The sequence below is a fragment of the Poecile atricapillus genome, chromosome 2, assembly GCF_030490865.1.
Source record: "Poecile atricapillus isolate bPoeAtr1 chromosome 2, bPoeAtr1.hap1, whole genome shotgun sequence".
Taxonomy (NCBI): Eukaryota; Metazoa; Chordata; class Aves; order Passeriformes; family Paridae; genus Poecile; species Poecile atricapillus.
In genome coordinates, this window is record NC_081250.1 from 68478286 (window position 1) to 68505696 (window position 27411).

Here is a 27411-nt window from a genome sequence, read left to right on the forward strand (position 1 = left end):
CCAGGTGAGGTTCAGATTGGACATCAGGAAGAATTTCTTCACTGAAAGGGTCGTCAGGCATTGGAATGGGCTGACCAGGGGACACGGTGGAGTCACCGTCCCTGAAGGTGTTCAAGAAATGGCTGAATATGGCACTTGGGGATACAGTTCAGTTGACAAGATGGGGGACAAAAGTTGGACTCAAGGACTTTGAAAACCTTCTTCAACTGTAACAATTCTGTGATACTATTCTATGATTCAATGTTTTTGTAAGAGTTCCTTGCTACATCTGCATAACACCACAGCCATGAATACTCCCTGGGGAGGAAGGTGGCACTGAACTGCTCTGAACTGAAAGTGAGCATAAAGATAGTGATAGGACACCAAAACTTTGTATCAGTCTTTACCCCATACTAAAAATTTAAAACTAGAACTTAAAAATTAAGTATTTTAAATACCTATTTTTCGGTGGGAATTGAACATCTCTCATTGAACATCTCTGTATTGAACACACAATAGGCACTAAGTTACATCAATGCCTAAAAACTATTATCTGATAGGATCAGCTCTGTGTTTTAGAAGATGAATTAATAACTTTTAGGAAGGGACGAAAACAAACATGTGCAAACATTCTTCTGCAAATATGTTTGTGACTTCAAGGGTCACCACCACCAAAACACAAGAACCAGCAAGCTCAAGTTTCATGACAGTGTAAGTGATTCTTTTTTTATTAGCAAGTGAGATTGTTAGTTATATGACACAGGAACTGCAATTAATTTTTGGAAAATGTGAAGAACTCATCAGTCAGAAATTATGTATACTAACTACTTGCTAAACTTGCAGGTTGAAAGATAATAGCCTGAACATTATGTAGACATGTAGAATTAAAATATCTTGTCTATACATGTAACATTTAAAATTGATTGATTATGTAAAAGAACAGCCAGGAAGATGACTGTATATACATAGTTGCCTTTTTTTGCATCCTTGAACATTTGAATATGAAAAGACAATTCCAGTCCATATTTTGAGTATATATATGTTAACTCCTATCTATAGGCAGTATGCTAATTATTAATAGAATGTCAGATCCACTATTATGTATTTCCCTTCATTCACAGTTCTAACCTTTTGTTCACTTAAATCTCAGTCACTCCCAATTAAACTCCAGTCTTCTATCTACCGAGCCTGAATAATTTTTTTTTTGTCTCTGTGCATGCCCAATAATTTAGCAAACTGTTATACTGCAGCTCTTCTTTCCATTACTTACAAGGTCTTTTTTCTCTAATTTCAAGGTCTCATTTGCAGCACCTTGAAAGCATTCACCTGAATGGTTCAAAAGCTATGATTATTTTTTAAACATTTTAATTGGACAAAGTATCATTAGAAATGCTTTAAAAAGCCACAAAAGGAACTCTTAAAACCAAACATAACCATATTAAAAAAAAATAAAAACAACAAAAACCCTCCAAAAATCAACTAAATTGTTCCCATGCTGCAGCTTGTCTTTTCTGTATCATTTGCTGATCCCTGATAATCACTTTCTACAGGAAGAGCTTCTTTCAGTGTGTAGTCTAATCACCTTCCTCTGCCTTCTCTTCAGTGTGCTCCTATATAGTTTACTCCTAGTCCATTTTATCACATCTGTTTTTCACTGCTTTTCTCCCTGAGCTTCTCTATTAATGTTTCTTTTGCTTACCACTATTTGCATCACCAGTACAAGGCACTCCTTTCCCTTCCTTGTCAGTCATCAAGCTGGCAAAGGGTTGTAAATCCCAGCAAGTCAGACCAATGCCAAATGCTTCAGCTTCAAAATTAAAATACATCCCAATTTGCACATGTCTTAATAAAAAGTTTAAAGAAACCAAAGGTGTGAATAAAAGAGAGTTCCAAAATGCTGCAGACCTTATCTGCATACACAACAGTATTAAGATCATATTAAGCTGTCTTTTATTTTAAAGCATCCTAACAATTTTTATCACTTCTAGTGACAAATATTCCCATATCTAGCGATGGTTATTGCTAATTTCTTGCTTACTCACTCTCATAATTTACAATTGCCTTTTGTCACTACCTTGTACAACTTCTCAATACTTACCCATTCCATATGTAAAGTATTTGCAAACATGTGAGTTTAGCTAAACTATATGGTATTAAAGATTATTTTCTAGAACTAAACCTCACATTGCTCCAATTTATCAAGAAAATTATGCAATTTTTTTCCACTGAGAAGGCATTCTTTAATTAAACCCAGAATGTTCATCTATAGTCAGAACTGTGCTGTCAACCATAGCATGAGGGCAGAGCAGGCTTTTCCTCTCTTACCCCTCTGCACAATGTAACCCCTCCATTCCTCCACACAACTACTTACTATATTGATCAGTGTCTTTCAAACTGGTGCTTGCCATAACTTTCCTGCTTCTCCTACAATGAACCTGGGAGATCAAGAACAATGAACTAGGCTTGATATGCTTGCCCAAAGATTTCCTAATTCCCTCCCTCTACAAAAGGTTATTTCCTAGCTGTATTTACAGGTTTCTGATTTATTTCTTTTCACATGAAACTTCAGGTTTCAGTAACACATTTTCTAATGCTTTCAGAAAAAACATTTAAAATATTACACCGCTGGTTTTCTATTTAACAAACATCCAAATAGGTAACTCTAAATTAAGCAAATCCTAAACTAATGCAGCTTAAGCTTCTATATAATTCTTAATATATCATATGGACAACGTCTTAACTATAAGTAGAGACTCAAAAAAATCAGCTAACAAAGCATTCACTGCTAGCTGCTGTGTAACACAGAGGTAAAAAGGATTGTTATGGGGTTTTTAATTTACAAAAAGGGAAGAGAGAATGGAAGAGTGACAAAGTCTTCTAGTAACACACTGCAATACTGCCCATAGTATGAAGGTCCATGTTTTTGTGAGGGATTGGAAAAGTGAACAACATGAAAGAATTACCTGTCAGAAGTTACACCAAATGCTAAAGAAAAATACTTAAAAAGATAAAATCTCCAGCTAATTACAAAAAACTGGGCTAGTACCTTGAAAAGAAAGAAAAATATATATTCAGGCTAGGAAAGAAATGCACAGCCAGAGACTGGAAAGTGATGTGGATCCACTAGAAATCCCATACGGGTTTTGGAAAAGCTTTCTCATCAGAACAAGGTAACCATGGATACTGCAGATTTTTTCCAGTGCACTCCCTCTCACAAACAAGAGTATTCAGCAGATGAGACCTCAGTAATAGTTTAATTTTAAACAGCCTTTTGTTTGGTAGAGCTGGCATCTTGGCTGAGAGAAGTATTCCTCATGCTATTTCTAAGAATTGGGCAGGTTTAAAGAGTGCCCCATTTAAAGATCCCTAATTCCATTTATTGTTCACTATAAAGTTACTATTTCAGACAAAAAAAAGTCATAAAGTCCACCATACTTAAGAACTAAAGTAAAGAAGACTGTGGGCTGGAAAATAGTATTAGTATTTCAGTAAAACACACTAGCTGATGTGACATAATAAACCACATTTTACAGTGCAATTTTAGCAACAGATAGCAATCTAATATCCTTAAAAGCCCCATGAAACTCAAATGCAACAGTAGGTATTCTGTAACTACAATGTATAAATCTGAAGCCTTGGGTTATTTACCAATCCACAAAATCTCAATGTCACTGGGGTTCAATATATCAAGCTTTTAGATTATCTACAGTTCTAATTGAGGACCCAAAATAGAGGATTATGAAGCTGGATACAATGTGCACTAACAATTCTGAGTACCAAATAGAATACTAGCAGCTAATAGGTGTATGTGTTTTTAAATCTTTCCCTGCCCTGCAAGCCATTAAATTTTCCTGGAATTCACATAGACATATGTAGAGAAAACCACTAAAAAAGTGGATTAAAGGCATTTGGTACTCACTTGTCTATCTCAATACCAAGTGGATTAGCTGGACGTAAGGACAAGGGGGGAATCCCTTTGTTCCTATCAGTGCGCATGTCATAATAGTTCATTTCATCCACCCAGACAGCAGACTGATCCAAGATACCTAGGGAAAACAAAGCACAGATCCTTAAAATAACAAGGGCGGTCCAGCACCATCAACTTCTAACATACTGAATTAATTTGAAAAATCCTGATAAATATCAAATGCATGCCTAGGTAATATATTGAAAGATACATGGCAAAACAACCTGGATGCAATTATGCTAAATTATTTTATTATAGCTGCTGAGAAGGCATTCATGGCTGGGCATCAAAGATTACCCTCTTGCAGAGTGCAGTTTCACGTACATTAGGAGCATTTTCCTGACCACAAAGTATTAGTATTTTCATTCCTGCAAGTATTTTGGTATCCATCCAAACCTTGTTATCTGCTCCTTTCAAAAGAGCAATTAACTGAATGTCTTCTCATTTGCATATTTTTGGGAAGATTCCTTTTCTGTCCCATTTGCTATCCAAAAGGTAACTGAACTTTGGCCACATGCCAAGATAAATTACTTCAAGGACACAGAGCTGACTTTACTTCCAATACCTTAGCACAGACAATACATAAAGGTGAGGCACAATATGTCCTGGAATCTCAGCTGAAAATGGAGCCAGCCACACCCTTGGCCTTGCCCTCCTTTAACATACCCATCAGATACTCAACACCAGAAATTACTCCATCCCTACACTTCCCAATAATTTCAAATATGAATTCTCCTCTCTCATTACCAAAAGCTCCACCGTATAACATTTGCACTTATACATTTCACCTTTCTATCATTAAGATACTAGTGCAGCTTGGGAGAAGTTACATGTTATTTAACTGTCACTGAAGGGCTGAGAATAAAAGCCTTAAACAGTTCTTGTGGGAACTCCTGTGTTAGGAAAGATAACTATCCAGCTCATCAATGAGGGGTTCTGAGAGAAATATTTTCAATCCACAGGGTATTTAGACTGGATTCTAGGTTAAGCAGAGGTCCTAGACTGCTTGGCAAATAATTTCAATGGTTAAGCATCTCATGAGAAATGCTTAAGACTTTTTGTCTTGCAGGATGGTTTGAATTACAAATAAGAAATGGCACTTGAGGACTCAACTTTCTTTAAAGGATTAACTGTCAGCTCAGGATTTAGGTGTAAAGCTCATGAGCTGGTCCAGATTTTGTATTTATCTAGTACATTTAAGAGTAATTACTGGATCTGTTATAAAGTTTTTTAAAATTTTAAAAGTTTAGAGCTATTATTTAAATAAAAATAAAGGGCTACTTTTCATTCATCACTGGGGGTTTTATCAAGATATTGAGAAAGGAATAATTTTACATATACCCTGAGTTTCTGTCTCTCTCTCACTATATATATACACATATATAAATATATGCACATTTTATTGATACACTCTGCATTTTCTAAACAACTGAAAATTGTCCGGAGGTGGATCCATTTCAAACATATTTTATGCAAAGAGGCATTCAGTCATGTATTTGCTCAGAAAAGAAAATAGATGTGGTTTTGAACAATAAATATACCTATTTTTTCCGGTTTAAGCAGTTTGAAGGAAACAGTTGAAGTTCCTTTGCCACCAGATTTTGTAGTAACAATAATGTCTCCCTTGTCATTTTTAGCTTGTCCAACTCGACATACAATTTTACTGGCAGACATCCATTCTGCAGTGAGGAGACAGTTGTGCCCACAGATTGTTAAACCTGGGAAAAAGAAAAAAAAAATAAATATACTACTGTGAATAGAAGTATCTTTTGAAATTCTGCAATGCAATTCATTTATGATGCTACATGTGTTTTACATAAATATATAACCCTTCACCAGTCCCCTACAGTCAATTATAGTCAAGGAGTCACAAATACATTTTTCAGATGTTTCTTAGGTGACTTCAGGTATTTTGTCCCACCGACAATGCAAATAGTGCTGTTTGAAACTTATTTAATCTCTTCCACTACTTTTGGGCTACTGAAACTTTTCCTTCACATAGTACAATAGATTTTCTGTCTACAAGACACTGGAGAACTGCTGTTCAGTATTGTATTTCTGTGAAAATTCCTTTAAAAGCTGCATGCAGCAAATCTTTCATGAGTTCAGTCTATATGACTTTGCACAGAAAAAAAAAAGACACTGAAATATTTACAATGCACAATGTGTCTTCAGCCTTATTTGTTTAGCAGTACATTTGTGGACACAGAAGGCTGTTTTGGCTGAAGCAGTATTAATTGACAAATATTCCATCCAAATCTCTTCTGTAAAAAAAATCCACGATCAAAGACTGATTCTGATGAATAAACTGCCCTTTTTGTATGAAAGAATAATCACAGACTACTCATCTCTTCCCTCTTCTACAGTTTCTCATGAGAAGAATGACAAACTACGATACAGAAGAAGGTCTTTTCTCATAGGAAGAGATTGACAAGCTTTAGTGTTCAGGAACACCTCTTATGACTTAAGAGTCAAGGTGCACCTTAATGTAAGGTCCAAGGCTTCCTGAGCTTTCACATCAAATTGGTCTGATCAATCAAACCAACCACCAACCAACTGATTGGCTCTGGTCAGATCAGGACTCTGGATGCTAGAATAGATGAATTGTTTTCTCAGATCTAGAAGAACAATTTCAACATTCACAGCTGGAGTTCTGCTGTCCTGGAAAACTGGCCAGATCCTAATTGCTCTAGTATCAACTTGGAGAACCTCATTAAGTTCTTAAAAAACACCCTTAGCTAGAAACATTTTGCCTTATGTCCAAAAGAACAAGGCTGTACTAGTATGTTGGCTGTACTGGAGTATGAATTAGTCAGGCAAAGCAGTTCCTCCCCTGCTGGCTCCACTTTTGTTTTTAATTTCTAGAAAGCTCTGACCAATTTAGAAAATACTTAGAGAAAGAAAAGGGTCAGCATATGTGGCTTAGTACCAAAGCTTCACACTTATTTTCTCTCACAATTTAAGTCTCTGACATGACACAGCAGACAATTTTGGCAGTTTTCATGGCTGTCAGACATAAAAATGCATTGCTCCCTGCCAAAAATGATCTTGAAAATGAAATCCAAAAAATAAAAAAATGGAAAAGCACTGAATCTTATTATAACTGAAGTTAATTTCACTTGAGAAAGGACAGTAGATTTGTTTCTTATTTATTCTTTCTAAATAAAAGGAGGAGAGTGGGATGAAATAGAATATGCACACAAAAAGACTTAAAATAAAAAAACATTTTGGTTATTTATTTATAAAATTTTAACCAGGTTGGGTTTTTGTTTCATGGTGGAAAGAAAAAGACCCATACATTATGATGCATAGAACATATATGCAGTAATATAACCTTATGTTATATTGTTGTATTATTATATCTCTTACAGTTTTATGCTAGCATTTTCTCTAAAGGAAAAAAGATTGTGATAGGAACTAGGACTAACTGAAATACTTTGTCCAAATGATTCATAAAGATGTTTTCACTTCATATTTTCTGAATTCTTGGTTAAATTAAGCAGTACTTTAAAATCTGGAACTAAGCTATAGTAATTTAGTGGGGTAAAAAATTTTGAACGACTGTTTGAAGATCCTTGTATCAACTATTGTCTACTCATCAGAGATTCCAAAAGCTCTCAAGAGAACAAGATCACAAGGTCCAATACTTTTGAAATGGCAGGAAACAGCCTTTGCCTGTATCTTAAAAATGCAAAAGGAAGTTAAGTCTCTATCAACATTTTATATACCACATGAAACATAGTAATGGCACAACGCAATTTCTAAAACAAATAAAGGCATGTTGGGGGAGAAGTTTTGATAGCACAGTTACCACATTTCTTTCTCCAGAAATAGGAATCTTTCCTTTAAATAAAACTTAATTTGAATCTGTTGCATGGTACAAAGATCTCTGAGAACATCATTTGCAGCTTCTAGTTTTTATGTGCCTTTCTATAAATAGGCATAAGTAATACTCTTATGGAGACTTTCTGATTTTAGTTAAGCTTATATATGGACAATTTTACAATGTCTAAAAAATACATCTACAAATGTCTTAAAAGACAAGCTAAACCTCAAAACCACAAATGTGACAGGTATCTCCTGGATTTGACATTTTTTACCATGAGCTATAGAGTTACAAATAAAAAGTTTATTTGGCTTCAAAGATACAAAGAGATTACTAGAAGGTTCTCTCTTAAATGAAACCAAAAGAATATTCTTCTCTTATTGTGATACTGTGTTTTTATATAGAAAAAAAGTTTCTTGCTTTTCATTTTACACTAATGCCTCTCAACCTTTATAAACTTTATAAAGACCTCACTCAAACTCACTTAACTCTCATGCCTACAAAGCCTCACTTTTCCAAGTATTTCCATTCAAGTAACAGGGAATATTTACATGCCTAATTTAGGCATTAAAAGAAACCTTTACTGGGGCCTTAGTCACTTACTGGAGAAAGCTGACAACTGAGTTAAGGAAAAAAATAAGGCAATGCATTATTTATTTTTACCTCAAAGCACTAAATTATTAGCAGCTGTGTGTTACAAGTATTACTCTGAAAGAAATATAAGAAGAAATATTAGCAGTTGGTCAGCTGTAATACAAAAGTACAGTTCAGGACATGTCTTCCTTCTAAGAACGTCGCATAGATAATTTCTAAGAGGATCGAACCAATGAACTAATGAAATGAGGCTACTGAAGTGCATCAGCCACACAAATACACAGAAATATACTCACCCCTAACATCATCAGTTATTTGAGGATTTCTCAATAAGGATTCTATAGTGTACCGCAACCTCATCAAGCAACTCAGGAAAATACTACTTCCCCTTTTGAGAGATAGCAAAACTCCAGTGGAGCGGAAAACTGTAGTAGCTTATGCTTGGCCATAAAGCTCATTGTGGTGGCCATGAATGGAATTTGTGAATCTTGGTTTACAGCCATGAAGCGAAATATTTTTTCTAGCAAAGCCAAACAAAATTCCAATGGTCTTCAGAGGAGTCATGATTCCACAACAAATTAGACAAATTGCCTCTAACATGACTACTGAAGTACACATAAGCATAACTTAAAAAAGAAATAAGGGAAATTCCAGTAGTTATAGTTAACTTGGATTTCCAGTAGACTTTACGGAGTCCTTCTCGAAAGGCTTAAGAAAATGAAGCAGATGTAGGATACAAACCTCTACTGGATAAATAGCTCAGCAACATAGAAACAGGGTTATGGTAAATGATATGTTTTGACTGAGGAGAGTTTCCACAAGGTATATGCCGGGATCACTTATGTTCAGTACATTTATAAATGACAAGATAAAGAGGTTATAAAGCTTGCTGATGATACTCATTTATTCTGAGCATGAAGACCATAAACCCCAGAAAAATGCAATCCAGAGCTTATTAGACAGAGTGATACACTATAATGTAGATATTGTAACACAACAGCTGAAATTCACTGAACAAAGACAAGATGCACACAGGCAAAACCTTAAATTCTGAAACTGACTACTAATTCTCATGCATTTAATCATGGAACTATAGCAGGCAGAACAACAAAAACAGTAGTTTGATTCCCAGTAGGTGTTATACAGAAAACAGAACTCTACGGCTGAAATACAAAACAAAAGTGAAAGTACAGTGTAATGCCACAGGGCATTCACATCCTGAACACCACACACAACCAAGATGTGTCACCCACAACTGGCAGCGAAACTAAAAGAGATTCGCTGAAGAGCAAGAAGAAAGGCCAATGTTACGTGCAGAAAATTTAAATAAGCTAAGACATTTCAGCCTGAAAAGGAAGCAACAGAGCAGTAATGAACAAGGTCTCTGAAAAGAAGAATCAGTGAAATGATCTTGTTCCCTCCTTCAGAACAAGAGCTATGATGATTCCTAATGAAATTACCATGTTAAAAATCAAAACAGCAATGAAAAGGGTTCTTCACATACTGTGTAGCTAAATCACTGAACCTGCTTTGTCGTAACTGCTACAGATACACAAAATTACTTTAATTCAAGGCATAGGAATCCCCAGTGACTTTCTGAATACACTGAAAACACTTCTGACATGAAAATTCCAATGTGGAAATTCTCAGTTCCTGAGAAGGTAACAAAGGAGCATCTCATTACGTCTACTCTCTTCTAGTACAAGGCAAAAAACATCCACTTTTTGTTTTCACGTTCAGCACAGGATGCTGAGTCAGATTAAGGGTTCATCTAAAAAGGTACAGTCAGTCTGATTAGTTACACTTTGGGCAGCCCCCCTGTATTTATGGATTCAAGTACATATTTGTGTAAAGGGCATTCCTCATAACATCCAGCACAGATTCTATCATGCAAAAAATGTATCTCTAATCATATCCAAAATGTTACCTTCTGCAGTACCAAGAGGGTGTTTTTTCAACTTACCTATGAGGTCTGTAGGTCCAGTCCCCAAATTTTCTCCTCTAATTGTCACTTTCGTCCATGAGATGCCTTCATTGGGAGAGATACCAGTTACAAGTGGGGGCTGTCGTGCTCGAGACATGATGACTGTTCAGTTACTGCAATCTGAGCTGCTTTTATCTGTTCATCAAGAAATAATAAATTAAAACCCCACTAATTATATAAAAAATACTAAAACCATTTCAACCTGTTCTTCTAAAATGGTAGGGAAATGTAAATATGGAACACCATTCTGAAAGTCTTTTTTGTCACACAGTAATAAAACAATAAAGAAAAATTATACCTTCTTTGCACTTCTAAAAAAATTAAATATTGCTTTCTGAAAGAAAGAAAAAGTGTATTCAGAAAAATATTAAACCTTCTGAATGCTTAATGAAGATGTATACACAGACTTCAAATTACTTATGTCAGAATTCAAATGAGTCTATTCCAACCACTATTTGAAAGTTATTATTGTATTCCTCAGAAAGTTCAGAACTGTTAATCTAAGATAAGTAATAGACTATGATTACATATTTGAGTAACTCCTCCATCAAAATAAGACTTACTGACATAGAAAGTCCCATGTGAGGAAGCCCTCGGCACTTATTTGTGTAAAGCATCAATGTTAACATGTACTGAGAAAATTACAACATGACTTGCAAACACTGCACTAGCAGAGATCATCCACAAAACAAACAATACCCCAACATATCAAAAAAAAAAAAAAGTACATAAAATTATTGAAGAAACACTTCCAGAAGAGTATTCCCTTGTGCCTGAAACTGAGTCAACTCAGACCAGTTTAATTAGCTCTGTCATTATTAAGCTCTGTAGCTGAAACACAAATACAGTACCCATGTAAAGTAGTCTACCTTTAGTTTACTATGAAACTGATCACAAATTCCTATTTTTTATTAGCAGTTTCCTCTGTGTAGCTCAGCAGCTATAAACAGCTATAAGAAGATGAGTATATATATGAGATAAGTATAAGCTGAATTACAACACTTAATAAATACCATCACCATTCCAAAACCTCAGTTACACATACACAACACTTTAGTGCAAACAATTTTGGAAGTTCAGGTTGGTAAAAACGATGTGGAACACAAGCCAAGCTTCATAAGGCTCCTCTTAGCTATTGTTTTTTGAATCAAAATGTATTTTTTACTTTTATTTGCAAATGGTCAAATCCATGAAACACAGAAACTCTCTAAATCATCTCTAGCAATAAATGGCGGCAGAACTGCAGTTTCCAATTTCCTGCAGTTAAGACATACTACTTGTTTCAGCTGATTCTGCATATACAAAATACCTTCATTGTACTGACATACCCCATGCCTCAACACAGCCTCCCCACATTTTTCATTGGTAGATACATTTTTCAGTGGTAGTATTTAGATCTGACATCAGAATCAAAGAAGCTCCCACTGACTGGTTTCTTTCTTCACATTCTGAAGTTGGAACACACATTGAAAACCAAGATGGAAACAGACAAGGCGGGAACTGGGAGGAAGAGCTCATGCTAAAAGTAATCAAATATTGCCTTCAAAACAGGATCTCCTGTCTGTCTGTCCATACCATAGGTTCATAGCACCTACCTATAAAAAAAAACTCTGAACTCTGATCCAACTTCAGAGCCCACAGCCACACCTGAAGTCAGTGTGAAATGCATCCTGAATATTGGGAATACTGCACAATGCTCTGGAATATTGAGGTCCTAGTTAACCACCTCAATTCTACAAGTCTTTTTTCTTGGTTTTGCATATTTAAAATAGGAATGCTATCACTCATTTGAAAAGCTATTTTTGAAAACAAATTCTTTAACATAGAAAAGGCGTTTAGATACCCTGAACACAATAGAAGTATTAATATCTTCAGAGAACTTCTCAGACTGAACAGTGTGCAATTAATAAGAAATGTAAATTCATGTTGAACAAGGAAGAACATAGTAAGCTGCAGTATGTTACCCAAGTCCAGCATATGAAGGAAGGCTGGACAGGGCCCATAATAACACGCAAAATGTGTATCTAGTTTGGCTTTGTATCTTTACCTGGAAAACCCCATAATATTTCTTGGCATTAAAAACTACATAATGTATTTAATAAAACATTGGTTCCTCTGCTTTTTTGAGAACAACCAACTGTTGACAAAGGAATTAAGTTACATAGCATTATATAGGTGCTCCTAATAGTCTAATATGTAAAATAATGGAACATTTTACATGAACCCAACCTGAGGCTGGAGAAGCAAGTAGTAAACAAATGCAGGCTATAAGGGTAGTACAGCACTGAAGAAAAGAACTCCATAATCAGATTACAAAGAAATCACCTGACAGTCATCTCCAGCTATGGAAGAGAAGGCTGTGCTCTGCTAGTGCCCTACTCTTACTTCTTTCACTGAACTGGCTTCTCCTCATCCTCCCTCACACAGAGACAGTCCCTGCTTCACTTCAAAACTGAGGCCAGGTCCTCATCTTGCAAACAAACTGTTTCTGCCCCTCCCCTGTCAATTGTCTCTTTGACTTTTTATCCATAAATTCAAGCAGGGAGGGAAAAGGATATTACTATTTTCAGGATATTACCTTCTTTCAAATTCAGACACCTTGGTAATTCCTCTTCCCTCACATTCCCTACTCCAAGCCTTCTTGCCCAGATACATCATCTGCACAACTATTGATTCACTTACTCACCATAGGTGAAAATTATAGACCTTGTCTTCTGTCAACATCCTTAATCCTGGCTTGCCCAGCCTTCCTCTCACCTGTGCTACATTCAAAACTCCACCACCACAACACTGCCTAACAAAACAGTGGGCAGCACAATAGAAATATAATGCTAGAGAAGAATCAGGTCCCTAATTTTACCAAGAGGGAGGAGAACAAACTGCATGTATTCCTCATAATTTTATCTGTGTAGTCTTTGCAGCTTTTCTCACAGATCCTCAGCAGAGCTCAAGGATACACAACAGCTGTAAAGGTGTTATGTAAGTGGTGCTATGTCCTCCCATGCACACAACCACCCTCTGCAGGAAGCAACATATGTTTAGATACGAGTTAGTCACTATAAAGCATCTCTTTTATTTTGGAGCAATTTTTTGTAAGTATTTATGTGGAATATTAATCAGTAACACTGATGTGGGGAAAAAAAAAAAGGCATCTTCAGGAACATCAGGTAATATGGAAACTAACCTCAAGAAACACAAATAAAATAGAAGCTACTGTGGTATTATTTGTGTGGTATTATTTGGTTGACCTCCCTCCCAAATGTTACAGTTCCCTTGCATCGCAGCTATTGTTGCTTTCAAAATAACCAGGCACACAGGTAATTGGTTTGTTTCAATACTAAAACTCAAAAGTAATATTACAAGATCTTTTTCTGGATTTCAGAAATTGGCACTAGATCCCCCTTCATGATGAGCTAAATAAATGTAATAAAAATGCTGAGCCTCCTGAGATCTAGTATTTCTTCTAAAGTATTTCCATACTTACTGCAGAATTGCTTTAAAATACCTCACTGGAATGAGAATACCACAGTAAATCTCAACACATTTCCAAGGACTACAGGACTGAGATGCTCTATTATTATTATTTTTAAAAACCAACTGTTTTCATTTATTTCAAAGAGTGGAACTATTTGTAATATGTCATTATTATAAATATCAAGCAAATGCTTGGGAGCCTTCAATTCATTTGCAATATTTCCTCTCCTTCTTAGGACAGATGTCAATAGCTAACAGGACTGAGATGCTTAGTGGGAAGTCTAGCCACTATACTGCTGTGGCAAATTCCTAAATTTCTTTAAAAAATATTTAAGGCAAATCTGATAAAAAATTACTTTTTCATTTCACAAAACACGACAACCACCTAATTCCAAGCTTTTGTTGCAATTCGGTACATTTCCCTAAAGATAAAATCTATTCTTTACAAAATATGTATTAAACATAGAATACTGTTTTTTTTAAAACAGACCTCTTCCTGGAAGACTCATTCTCATGCAGACAAGGAGAGATTGCAGAAAGACAGTTTTCTATACAAGATCTTTCCTCTCAGAGCCAGGCTCACTGAAGGGGTTTCAACAAGACTGTTTTTTATAATGGACAATCTTCTACATTAGCAGAGCTCTCTCTCCCTCTTTGTTTCTCTCCACCCCTTTTTTTTCAACTTAATTTCCTCACAGTATCTCCAACAATTTAATGTGGATATCTGGTTGACTGCTTCCATGATCTTGCCCATACTATTCTATTATTCCGTCATAATTTTTGTCATAAAAGCACAAGGAGTTAAAAAACGTCTGCAAAGACCATCTACTACAAATTCCCCTTGAAAAATGTCTTTCATAAACATAATCTTTGTCTTTACACCAGTTTCTCAAATAAACTGTCCTCTCAAAGGTTTGGTTAAAAATAAAAAAAAATCCAGACAATTCTGAGCATTAAAAGCTTGCTAAAGAGAAGACATCTTCCATCATTATCCTAAGAAAACCCACTATAAAATAAATAATGAAGCAATGAAATATGGCCCAGCATAAGGGAAAGCACAAGTCTATTTGTTTTTGTTTTTTTTTTCCAGTTTTGTAAGGCAGTTTAAAGTTGGCTTGAAATGAGAGTTCTTACATAGGTTTCCTCATTCAGCTTTCAATGTCAAACAGAGAAGAAACCCAAAGTAAAATGGTAATAGCTACCATACCTATTCTGTAAAGCAAAGTTCTACTTTCTACATTTTACTACACCCTGGAAGTACCACCAAAATATGAAATACATGAACAACCAAAGTTCAGGATTGAAGGATATTAAATTGGCTGTTAATTTAAAATCTCAAAGGGAAACTACAAACATCTTGAAAGTACAGAACTTTGGAAGATGAGTACCAATGTGCTGCCACCTTACAAATTTCAACTGTGGGGAAAAATTAGCAGCTGAAGTGTTTCAAAACAGAGTTTCTGACTTCTAAAATAAAATAGCAAGATGGTTCCAGTGGCTGAAAATACAGTTTAATTAAAGTTTTCAGTAATACTTTGTCACAGACACTGAACTAAAAAGATCCTCTTGGAGGAAAGCAGACTCAAGGTCAATGCAAGTGCCATGGTCATCTAGCAAAGGGACTCAAAACTTTCAAGAAGGGAGGGAAGAAAAACCCAATTTGTCATCATTGAGAAAGTCTAAGTTACAAGCAAGCATTTAAACCTTCAGGTATCAGGTATTTATTTGTTCTTAATCACATATGTGACAGAATACAATTTAAAAAATGTTGAGGCAGGAACATTAAAGTATCACCCGTGTGCAAATCCCAGTATGCCTCAGATATTGCTGTTTACTGAAAAAAAACTCTTGTAATATCTATTACAAGAAAACCAACCTGAAAGCAATAGGTGAGTTACACTAACATCACAGCATTAAATGATTCCCAAATGAAAAGATTTATGACACGTCTTTTTAAACAAGCAATAAATACTCAGATTCCAGAATGTAGGTGATGGCCTTTTAACCTTAAACTACACAAACTTGTGCTTCTAGTACATAAATCTAGTAATTTGTTTTCACTAGAAAACCTGAGTGAGTACAACACACCATGACAAAGTCAGTGAAGGGACACAGCAAATGACCCCAAGAAGAATGACAAAGCAAAATGTTTTCTAGATGTCTGTATTTAAAACCATTACAAAACGATGAAAAACACTATTACAACCTTTTCTATGCTTTATCTTCCCAACAATATAAATTCAGACAGACAATCTACATAAACCAAGAATTAAAAGCATCCAAAAAGTTGCACTGTGAAAATAACTGACATTTATTAACCCCTCTGGAGATCTTCAGTGCCCTAGAATTGCCACAGCCTTCAACACTGCATTAATAATATAAAGTCCATTCCTGCAAGCCTGCCAGAAAAGACTGGGAAGTGAATAAGCTAAACAATGCTGAAATTCCAAGTGATATTAAGAATCTATGCATGTTTATTTAAATAATAAAAGAAGACTTGTCAATTTAAACAAGAAGCGCTCACGAATCTTACATTTAGGGGGAAAGAAACTCTTCATAACACCACTAAGCTACTTATAATGAAAAGATGAACAAACATAAAAAAGTGGGTAATTTCACTGTCACACAGAAAAAACAAAGCCTCATTTGTCCTGCCCTGTCATATCCGGCATGTTGATTCAAGCCAATATTAACACTGACAAACATGTTAACCTACAACATTACATGCCAAAAATCAGTTCCAATTTGGGAAAATGTGCAAGTTTTGTGACAGAGAGGGCAAACAACAGAAAAGAAAAGACCTGGAGTATTAAATGACATAATATGATACCCTGTGCTTTTTCAAAAGGCTCCTGAATATTCCAATCAGCCACAAAGGGCACACTGGACATTTTAGTTTTAGGGTGGACAAGGAACGAGTACAGCAGTTTTGCTTTCAGACGTCTTTGCAGATTCCCTTCAGCATCTTCAGCATCAAGACGTCCCGCTTTCCTTAACCCAGCAAGGTACATCTTCATGGCGATGTATCTTGACAGAGTGAAAGTAAAATAATCACAGCACTCAGCGATGCCATTAACATTTCTGAGTCACAAGGGATGAAAAGGTTTGGGCCCGGGGCAGATGCTGGGAGAGCCCTCGGCAGAGGAGTTCAGCGCCCGCCGCAGCCTGGGCTGCAGCTGCGAGGAGGGATTGACACCGCTGACGGTGGAACCCGGCTCGGGAGAAACTCCGGGCACAGTTCCGGCATCCGAAATAAATTAAAGTAAACAGCGTTGCTCTCTCTCATCCACCCTGTTAGCAGCCTCTCGGTTGAGCTGGAGACCACACACCCAGACCACACAGCACCAGCTGAACTCACTCGCACGCAACATCGAGAAGCTGTCACTCTGCTGAGGTATGAGGAGGAAAGAGGGGGGCCGGAGTGCGAGAGTGTGTGTGTGTTTAGAAAAGCTGCTTGCTCTCTCCTCCTATCATTACAGCTGGTTATGTTTTGTGTGGTTGGGAAGGAGGGAAAGAAGGAAGGGATAAGAAAAAAGACCTATAAAGCTCACTAAGAAAACATACTGGCCTTGGCCTTTTGTAGTAATGATTTGCACTCCTCCTGTACTAGTTTAGTAGCTGATGAAGGGCTAACAAAGCATCCATTTAACATCAATTAACCTTCTATCTATCACATGTCAGAAAAAAAAAAATCTAGACTAGTATAAATCCATTTCCTTGAACATTTTCTATGACAGCATCCTGTCAGTTACAGTGTGAAAAATATCTATATATCGATCTATTTTTACATCAGTTCTGAGATGTTATTTATTTGGAGAGGGGAGAGATATTCGCCACAAAGAACAATCAACCACACAGATGACATCAAAGCGCTGAATTTTCTCCAAAAACCTTACACCGTAAAATGTAGTTTTGTTCATTAGCATTGTATACCATAAACAACCTGGAGGAAGTTAATGAGCCAATATATAACACTGAGTTTGTAACTCATCATCAGCAAGGAGCAAAAATAGCAAAACACTAAAAATAGATTAAAACCAACAATAGCCTATAATACAGATGAACAGAGACTTTTAAAATGGGGGGGGAGTTCTTTGTTTCTTTTAGCTCAGAAACCATTTCATCTGCCAATTATGTCACCTGTTCAAACAGAGAAAGCGGAATAAAATGTTTGAAGACTCATAAAATCTATTTCAGTGAGTCTACTTTAAAAAAAGATTTCCTTCCCTCTGCTCTGCTACCATGAACACACATACCTCGCCCATCAAGCTCACCAGCACACAAATTTAATTTAATACATACACATCTGGACAGCCCAGAACCACAGTCACATTTTCACCTCAGTTCAAAATCTTTTTACCTAAGTGACAATGACAATTTCCAAGTGCCACTATTAAACAAAACGATCAAAACTACAATAATCCAAATGTCAGTAACAGCCTTATAAACTAGGATGAATATATTTGTGTTTGTGAAAACCTTGAGAAAAAAATTTAAAAAAAATATTTCACCTTACCAAATACATTTTAAAAAAGGTTAGCTTCAAAGTTCTGTAACTTCACACTGAAAATAATTTATTCCCCCAATTTATTAATTAGATCAATATGCTGGTTTATACCAGTTCTTGAATGAACACTTTTGCTGATATATTCAATGTAACAGCACCTATTTATTACCAAGACTTAAGTCAAACCAATTTAAGCTTTCTGGATGTCTATTTTGGTCATGCTGGCTTGCCTAGAAAAGGGTAACAGCATAGAAGAAAATATAATTAAAGAAAGTTTGAACACAGATGTTTCTCCCCAAAAATTCCGCTACTGCTCTTACAAATTTCATTGCAACTCCCCAGAAATTAATTCATCTACTTGTTAAAAGCTTCTATATTTACTGTGTGACACACCACTATAATATAGCAACATTGCAAAGAAATGTCCTAAACATCTATACATAGACATATATATAAAAAAGTCAACTCTGCTTTATACAAAACTATATCACAGATGGCTATAAATCTCTCATTAATTTCTAAATTCTCACAAAGTACATCTTCCTACATCTGCCTCTACCTCCATTCTGCAATGTTTGCTTCATCCAGAAGTCATTATCCTACTCTCCTCTAGGTAAGCCATCCATCCCTCTTTTGTTCTAAAGTTATGATACCTCATTTAATAGGAAAATGGTAAAAAGTCTTAATGCTTCATTATCCCTCGATCTTATGTTATTCACAGGCAGAAATTCAAAAACAATACTTCAAGCATAAAAATCTTTTAAATATGTTTATGCAAATGCATTCAGAACGATCCAGAAGTTCAGAAAAATAAACTAAATGAATCCCAAAGGGCTGAATTTTTTTTTCTAGAAAAAAGAAACAAGACACCACAGATTTTTTTTCTAAGCCCTGTAACTATACACAATATTTTTTATAAAAACACTATATAACCACTGTAATTATATAGTTCACATGGTTGAAGCTTGAACTTGGATGCTTGTAGGTAGGACTGCAACACTAACACTTACTGTGTGACTATTTTGGCAGTTCCTTTTGTTTCAAAAATCTTTAAAAGGTAAGACATACACTTGCGTTAGTGAGATTCTTGTATTTTTCATGTTCTCTCCCCAACACCTCTTTCTGGCCTTTGCTCAGAGAAGTACTCAAGCCATATACTACAGCGTTTTTCTTAACTCACATGGTCCAACACACACTCGAGTACCTCCCTGACAGACTGTGTGCACAGATACTTTTCTAACAAAAGCCTGTCTTCGCCTTACAAGCCTTCATTTTCACCCGTCTGCCTCCCATCTCCTGTATGGAGCGATCATGCTTACAAGAGTAGTGAGGTTGTCTAGTGAGAAACACAATCTCCCCCGCCTTCTCTGCAAAGGAAGCATGCGAAGAACTCATCTGCTATATATGTAGCTACTTAATTTTTTGCAAAAAAATCTAATGTGCTGTTTTCCAAAAAGAAGCAAGGTACACCTGTTAAAACCACTCTGAGATTCGAAATGTCACAAGACTCACGGAACTCTTGAACAGAAAACTGAAACTAATTCCTTTTTTAATTGAGACATTTTATAAGTACCTAAAAAAAAAACCATTTTAATTTGCCCTCAACAAAAGTGTGGCTATTTAAAAAGGAACTTTTACTTAGCATAGCCTAAATCTTTAACTAATGCAAGCTTTTTGATGAACTTCCAAATACGGGGTACATCGCTTTTGGGTTATCAACAGTGTCAAAGGAAAAAAACCCCATGTCTAAATATACCTAAAAATCCTTGATTTATACTGTAATCTGATCCACAGACACTTTTACACTGCCAGAGACCCCACTGGTTTCTGCACAATATAGCCTAAGCTTTGAGAATAAAACTGAAAATCTGGGAATCTGCAGTTCCGTTAAGGTCAAGGGAAAACCAGACCCATTAAGGACTTGGTGTCTCAGAAACTTTGTTTTCCTTAAAAACAAAGCAAACAAAATTAGAAAGGAAACACTGGCATTCACACTCATCACCAGGCATAATAACAGTATTTTCTAATGAAAATCCTTAACATACTTTCTGCACATTAATAACGTCGGTAGTCAAGAAAGGCTACACAGACCAAGATCTTTTTGGAGAAAAAGCACTAAATACAGAATAATACAAAAAGTACAATCACGAGGAATTTCTCGAGGAGTGACGTGCATGTCCTGGTGTTGTTTAAAATGCTAAATACATATCTTACCCTTCCCTATGCAAAGCCTGTAACGTGCCAATCACACAATTAATAATTATTTGCTGGTATTTCTGTCATTACTTGGTTTGTTTTTTTTTGAAGTTGCTTCAAGGGGGTTTTGAGAGTTTTTTTTGCTCCAGGATCTCACAAAAATGATTTTTTTCTCCCTGCTGTCCTTCCCTTCTCATAGCTTTTGACACAGGAGAATAATCCATGTGCTTTTGAACTCAAATGCTGATTGAAATTCCCTAAAGTAATTTTCAGGGTAAAGTACAAAAATTTTTATCAGACAGATTTTTGAATTCATACTTTGCAAGCTGTAAACACAGACCTTTGCTTTCATGTTCAGCACAAAAGATGAAACAGGAATCTGACGTGACTGCGCTGTGCATGTGCTGTCTCATCATCCTTCATCCTCCAAGCACCTTTACAAACAAGATTCCCTCCATTACCAAACACCATATTTCTCCCCTGGGAAAAGTAATTTGAAAGACAATGTTGCACAGTCCAGATTTACAGAATGTAGGTGGTCCAAGACAGAAGGTCAAAGTTAAGCTGAAGAGCTAACATCTGACTTCTGCTAAAAGATACTAATTCAGCTGTTTTTGGATTTTGAACTTTCAGCTGGCTTCAAGTATAACAGTGGGATCCACTCAGTCTGAAAAACTCACATAGAAAATAAATTCATTTTAACATCTACAGTCTTCTGAGTACTATTTTCCAGTCCATGACTATAAAATGAAGTATTTCTGACTTTTCCTGCAGAAGGTTTTCTTTGCCTGTTTGCATAAATAAAGAGTGACCTACAAGCATTCAAAATACTTGAAGGTAGTGTCTGTATGTGCTTCACAAGCTTCTGTCCTGGTGTACAAAACTAACTGTATATTATTTCATGGATATTTTCCATAGTTGTCAGAATTTGTGTTTTAAGAACACCTTTTATATTCAGTCTTCTGTCACCATCCTATTGAGATAAACACTTTTTTCTTTTCATTCTTGGTTGGTTGTTTTTTTTTTAAAGTGAAGTTGGAAAGCCGAAAAACACAGAATAAACAGAACTAAAATAACTCAAAACTGATATTTAATTTCAAGTACAGTGATTAATAATTACTGAATTTACAGCTAAACATACCACTGCATTGAAAGAAACTGAGTATGGTTTAACATAACACATCTGAAAGTTTTGATTAATAAAACAGGTCAGCGGCCTCTGCCTTTCTAGTCAACCTACTTATTTTGCTTTAGTCCAGCTTCTCTGGGAAGAGCAGCATAATAAAGAATGGACTGTATCAGTGGATATAGTTTCTTTCTAATACGACCTCAGGAAAAAAAACTGGTGAATTACAGATTTTAATGTCTTTACTGCCCAGTTTTGCCTCAAATTCACTCAACAGCTAGCATAAAACCCTTGCTCACTCTCACAAGAAATCCTACAATTTTAGATTTTCTTTTTACTATTTGTGACTTAGAACTCTAATTTTTTTTTAAAATCCATTTGGAATTTTATTAACCTAGACTGCTACTTAGCTCTAAAATATGAAGAAACAGTTAGAGCATTAAAAAAAAAAAGAACAACTATCAAGTGTGTAAAAACATTTTCATTTATTGAATGAAGACCAGAAAAATACAACTTTGTACTTTTTAAAAAGCCAACAAAAGTTTGATGGATAACAATCTTTTAATTAAATTGCTTCACCTCTGACACATCCTAAAATATGTTTTCCATAAAGAAAACCACCCTTACCATTACAACTTATAATAATAAGTTGCAACTTACAAAAAATAATTTTCACCAAGATAAGTCCACCCATTATTATAAAAATAAGCGCATCTGTTTTAAATGATGTTGCAGACAACAGAAATCCCATCTAAGTAAAAACACTGTTGTCCAAGGAGTGGGCATAAACTACAAGAACTGTAAACTAAGCTATCCATAGGAAAAAAATCTACAACAAGACATGCCTCTTGTTGGGTCAGTGGAGGCTGTGATAAAATACAATAAAAAAAGGGAAGTAAGAATTAAAGAGCATTCCTTCTTTAGGTGAGAAAAATGTAAAGGAAGAAAACAGACCTGTTTTTCTAAGACACAAGTTTGTTTATGTATAGTCCTTCAATTGTTCTGATAATTTTATCATAAGCAAAACCAAATTATCAAAAGCAAAAACAAAAAACAAATTATAGCAATGAAATGCAGAGAAATCACTAAAGGAGAAAAGAGACTGTTTACTTGTTATAAGAAGGATCAGAAAACCTGGAAAACTGAAGTAAGATTATGATTTTAACTACATTTTAAATAATGAATATTTGGAGTTTAGATTTAATCTGATGTCCTGTCAGAGCTAGGATGGCGTAATATTTTACTGGCTTTTGACTCAGAGCTTTTGACCTGCAATAAGCGAGGAAATTGCAGAAGGAAGACCATTTTAAAAAACAGTAAGACTGGGCAGAATGGGAAACTCCCTTTTGGAAACATCATCCCAAATTTCATCTACACCTTGCTAAGAGATCATTTTCAGTTCCTAATTACAATATTGAAGAGGCAAGGAGGAAAGATGTTTGGTCACCAAGCTCATGGACACTTCTGGACTGCAAGGCAGTCCATATGAGGCAGAAAAGTAGAACTGGGTAGGAAGTTCAAAAAAATAAATCTAAGTCTCAGAAAAGTGTAATATCTCCAGACAGATATGAATGAAAACAACCATCTCTCAAAAAGCATGTTATTTCAATTCCTTCCACGTTCCTCACCCTGTTACTTTCTTATTGCAGTTGCCTAGGTACCCAGTCATTTTGAGAAGCTGTATCTGAGAACTGATGGCACAACTAAATGCAAAGTTAAAAAGAAAAAAACCCTAAAAACTAAGAAAAAAAGAAACAAAACACAAAAAAAAACACCCTTAAAAAAATCTTTAAAAAAATAAAATCAGTGCTGGGAGTAACCAGTTTTTCAGCAAGTCCTGCAAGTAACCAGCTTTGACTCACCTCTCTACCCAGCTTATTTCCTCCATCCCCCACCCAGCACACCCACACTTCATTGAGCCGAACGACCCCACCATTTCACATGGGTCGGACTGGAGGATGTCACAAGACTTTTCCAGCCTAATTGACTCTGGGACCTGGCACACAGCTCTGGCCCCAGTCCTTGCAGCCCAGCGGGCGCCGGCACTCCCCCAGGCCCCGGTCTCACATGTGAGACAGAGGCAAAGGCCACGGAGCTGCCGCTGCCGGTCCCTGCCTCGCAAGGACGGCGCCACCAGCGCTGGGAAGGGCTCCCCGGCCCGGGCCCGACCTCGCACGGGAGCATCGCCCGGCAGGACACCGTGTGCCGCAGGCGGCAGGAACCCCCCGCCCTGCCGGCAGTGCCCCGTCTCCTGGCAGGGGGCTGTGGACCAGGAAGAGCTGCAGCAGCCGGGAAGTCACCGCTGGGGGAGACGGCCCCTGAGCCCCGAGAGCCATCGCCGACAGCTCCGTCCCCACGGGGCCGGGGCGGGGACGCGACGTTCGACCCCGCCCGGGGAGCTGAAGTCGGGGGGAGACCAAAGGGAGGGGGACGGCCTCCGCCCCGGGGAGGCGGGAGGAGGGGGGGGAAGGGCCGGAGCTGCCCCGCAGCGCCCGGCGGGGGCCGGGGCGGGGGCCGGGGCCGGTCACTCACCGCCCGCCGCCGCTCGCATCCGGCACCTGCGGCCGCCCCGCTCCCGGCAGCGCCCCGCGCCCGCCGCCGGCAGGCGCCGCCAGCCGCCGCCCGAGCACATCGAGGGAGCGCCGAGCCAGCCAGGCGGGCGGGGGAGGCCGCCTTGCCCCGAGCCCCGCCCCTCCAGCAGGCCCCGCCCCCTTCCTTCTTCCTCCCTCCCTCTCTCCCAAGGTTGGGCTCTGAAGGCGTCCGGGGAAAGTCCGGGACTTGGTTCCCGTCGTGGATGAGGAGCAAGGTAAAAAAAAATACAAACTTAATTATAACAGTTTTGAATACGGCAAGGAGAAAGTGACAGGACCCGAAGGAGCGGCCTGAAGTTGTGCCAGGGGAGGTTTAGGTTGAGAATCAGGAGAAGGTTCTTCCCCCAGAGGGTGGTTGGGCACTGGAACAGATTCCCCAGGGAAGTGGTCACAGCACCAGCCTGACAGAGCTCAAGAAGCATTTGGACAATGCTCTGAGGCACATGGTGTGACTCTGGGAACGATGCTGTGCATGGGCAGGAGTTGGACTCAGTGATCATTGTGGGTCCCTTCCAGCTCTGCAGATTCTGTGATTCTGTGAACAGTAATAGATGATGATGAAACCACTCCCAAACACTGTCCCTCTAGGCAGAAACTCACCCAGCAGTAGAGTTGGGACTCCCAACATGGGGTGTGAGGAGGCTGCCCAGGGAGGTGATGGAGTCTCCCTCTCTGGAGACATTCCAAATACACCTGCTCAAATACAAATACTCCTGTGTCACCTGCTCCAGGTGACCATGCCTTGGCAGGGGGCTAGGATGATCTCCAGAGGTGCCTTCCAACCCCAACCATTCTGTGATTCTGTGAGGGGAGGTGGAGAAGGACAGGTGGTGGGCAAAAGCCCAGACACAAGTACCCGAGCAAGCAATGCTGTCAGCCCGAGGTGAAATAAATCCGTCCTTTAGCGATAAACCAGTAAAAATGTTTCTTTCCAAACCTGTTGGCTGCTTGCGGGGGACTCTGAACACAAGTTCTTTTCCTTATAGAAAGAATCGGGAGATTTCCTTTTTCACTTTTTTGCTGGTATTGTTTGATATTGGGTTGCAAAAGCCAAATTCAGACAAAATCTTACTGGGAAGGGGAGGAAACACAATGAGAGGGGAAGAAAAACAGAGAGGAAGAATCCATTCCTCATTTTTGCCAACCCAGCCCAAAGCAGGGCATTAATGGGAAAAGAAATTACCTTGCATAAAACCTTAAAGCACTATAAAAAGCACTATGGCTAAACGCCACAAATTTCCTAACTTTTTCTCATAAGTTAAAGCTGCTCAGGTTAAATTTGTAGACTAGAATATGTCATACCATGAATAAGCAATACTTTTCTGACTCTTTTCTCTTCTCTGGACATTACTGTATAAAACATTACACAGTATCTTTTTGGGGAAAAACAAAAGCAGATGGTACCTATCTTTTCTATAATTATTTCTAAAGTTGTAACTAGTTACTGCAATTTTCTGCTGAGATCTAGTTCAGAAAATGAGCTCCTCAGTTCTTGAAGAAAAGTTGTTTTCAGATTAAAAAAAAGTGCAACCACTTGCCACCTATTTCAAAATTATATTTTTCCTCCATGACAGCTTGTTTTAATTTTCTGGTTGAATGCCTGCCATCAGATGTGCCAAAGAAAACTGCTCTTTGAGAGGTTTGGTGGATTCAGAAGGCCCCACCTAGCATCCTGCATACCTGGGTCCCAGCCCAGTGTCCTCTGAGAGAGGATACCTGTGCCCAAAAAGCCCATTGACTTTTGTAGGAGTCCATAAAGGGAACTGTGTACCCAGAAGGTTTTGTAATAAACAACCATGAGTTAAGATTTAGTTCAAGTGATAAGTTTCAGTGCCAAACTGCAGTTCAGTCGCTGGTTTGATTAAATATTCACCTGAGTGAAAAGACCCTCAATAAGTGAATCATTAAGAAGAGGGAACCTGAGCTTGAAAAGAGTCGACCTCCCCAGTGTTAACCTCCTAAGTGAGGACAAGCTGACAGATCTTTTGCTTGTGAAAATGTCACCTAGCCGTTAGAGATTTTGGGCTGCTGTTTCTAAAATGCTGCTCAGCAGTGTTTTTATGCAGATCATGGTCCTTGGGAATTTTTCAGAACAGCACAACCAGGCTGAGCTCTGCAAGAGCAGAAGCCTTATAAAAGGGATATGTACTTTATTCAGTGGCATCCACACAGGCAAATCCTCCTATTTCCACAAGCAGTATCTGGGAATCTTATGATCTATAGGGCCCTGGATAATACTGTCAATGCAGAACTTCCTGTGTGGTGCACTCTGTTGAATCTGCTGTGGGTGGTTTCCCCAGCTGATGTTTAGTGACCATCACCTACCCCTTCAGTGACTCCAGATCAAAGCTGACAGTGACTGACTGCAGATGTGACCCTCTGGAGAAAAGAAACACTACCCCACATATCTCTTTGGGACAAAAGGAAGAAAACTAGTGTGGTTAAAATATATATATATATATCTGTCATGTATATATAACTTATGATGTATATACCATAATATATAGTATATATTTGCTGTCATATATAATGCTGCTAATATAAATATATTACTATAAATATATTACTCTATGGAACTCCAGATGCTGTTAAAGAGATTAATCTTTGCAGCTAAAACTGAGGAAAGAAGTGACAATTTGTAATGTAATGACCTGGTAAATAGTAAGTGTTACACCTCATAGAGGTCACAAGAGTAATTGCTCATTCGTGCCTTTTTCTAATCCATTTATGCAGATCTGACAGTGATCTGTAAACATTACATCTCTCTACAAAGCTGGGTAAACAGATTTGAAAGCCAGAGAGATTATTGTGATCATCTTGTCTAACCTGAATATTGAAAGCTGTAGAATTTCCTCCAGCCATTCCCACACCAAGGTCTTTCTGTAGCTGTTTTTTAAAAAGGCATCTTCATTTTATTTCAAAGAATAAAATTTGTTATTTATTTATTTTGAAGAAATGGCAAATCCATCATTGCACTTTTGAAGATTTTTCAGTGGTTATGCTAACATGTAGCACACTACCTTAATGTGTAAAAAAAACTTGATGGAAATATAAATGCTGTTTGAAAAGGTAAATTCATCTAGCTGCAGTATCTGTCCATTGCAAGCCTGCTTCTTGTTAACAGAAATATGTTCCTTTTGAAGATGTTTGTGAAATGCAGCAGATTT

The 27411-nt window shown here is 37.5% G+C and overlaps 1 protein-coding gene across 1 annotated transcript in view; it reads right to left on the bottom strand.

The window, feature by feature from the left end:
* The window catches only part of EXOC2 (exocyst complex component 2), a 125769-nt gene extending 101444 nt beyond the window's left edge, over positions 1–24325 (bottom strand). Inside the window, exons 1-4 of the mRNA XM_058832779.1 lie at positions 24186–24325; positions 10330–10485; positions 5488–5664; positions 3899–4025 (exon numbers count right to left, since the gene is read on the bottom strand). Of these exons, the coding sequence (XP_058688762.1) occupies positions 3899–4025; positions 5488–5664; positions 10330–10447 (422 nt within the window). The 5' untranslated portion in view covers positions 10448–10485; positions 24186–24325. The remainder of the gene's footprint in view (positions 1–3898; positions 4026–5487; positions 5665–10329; positions 10486–24185) is intronic.
* Positions 24326–27411: the final 3086 nt, after the last annotated feature.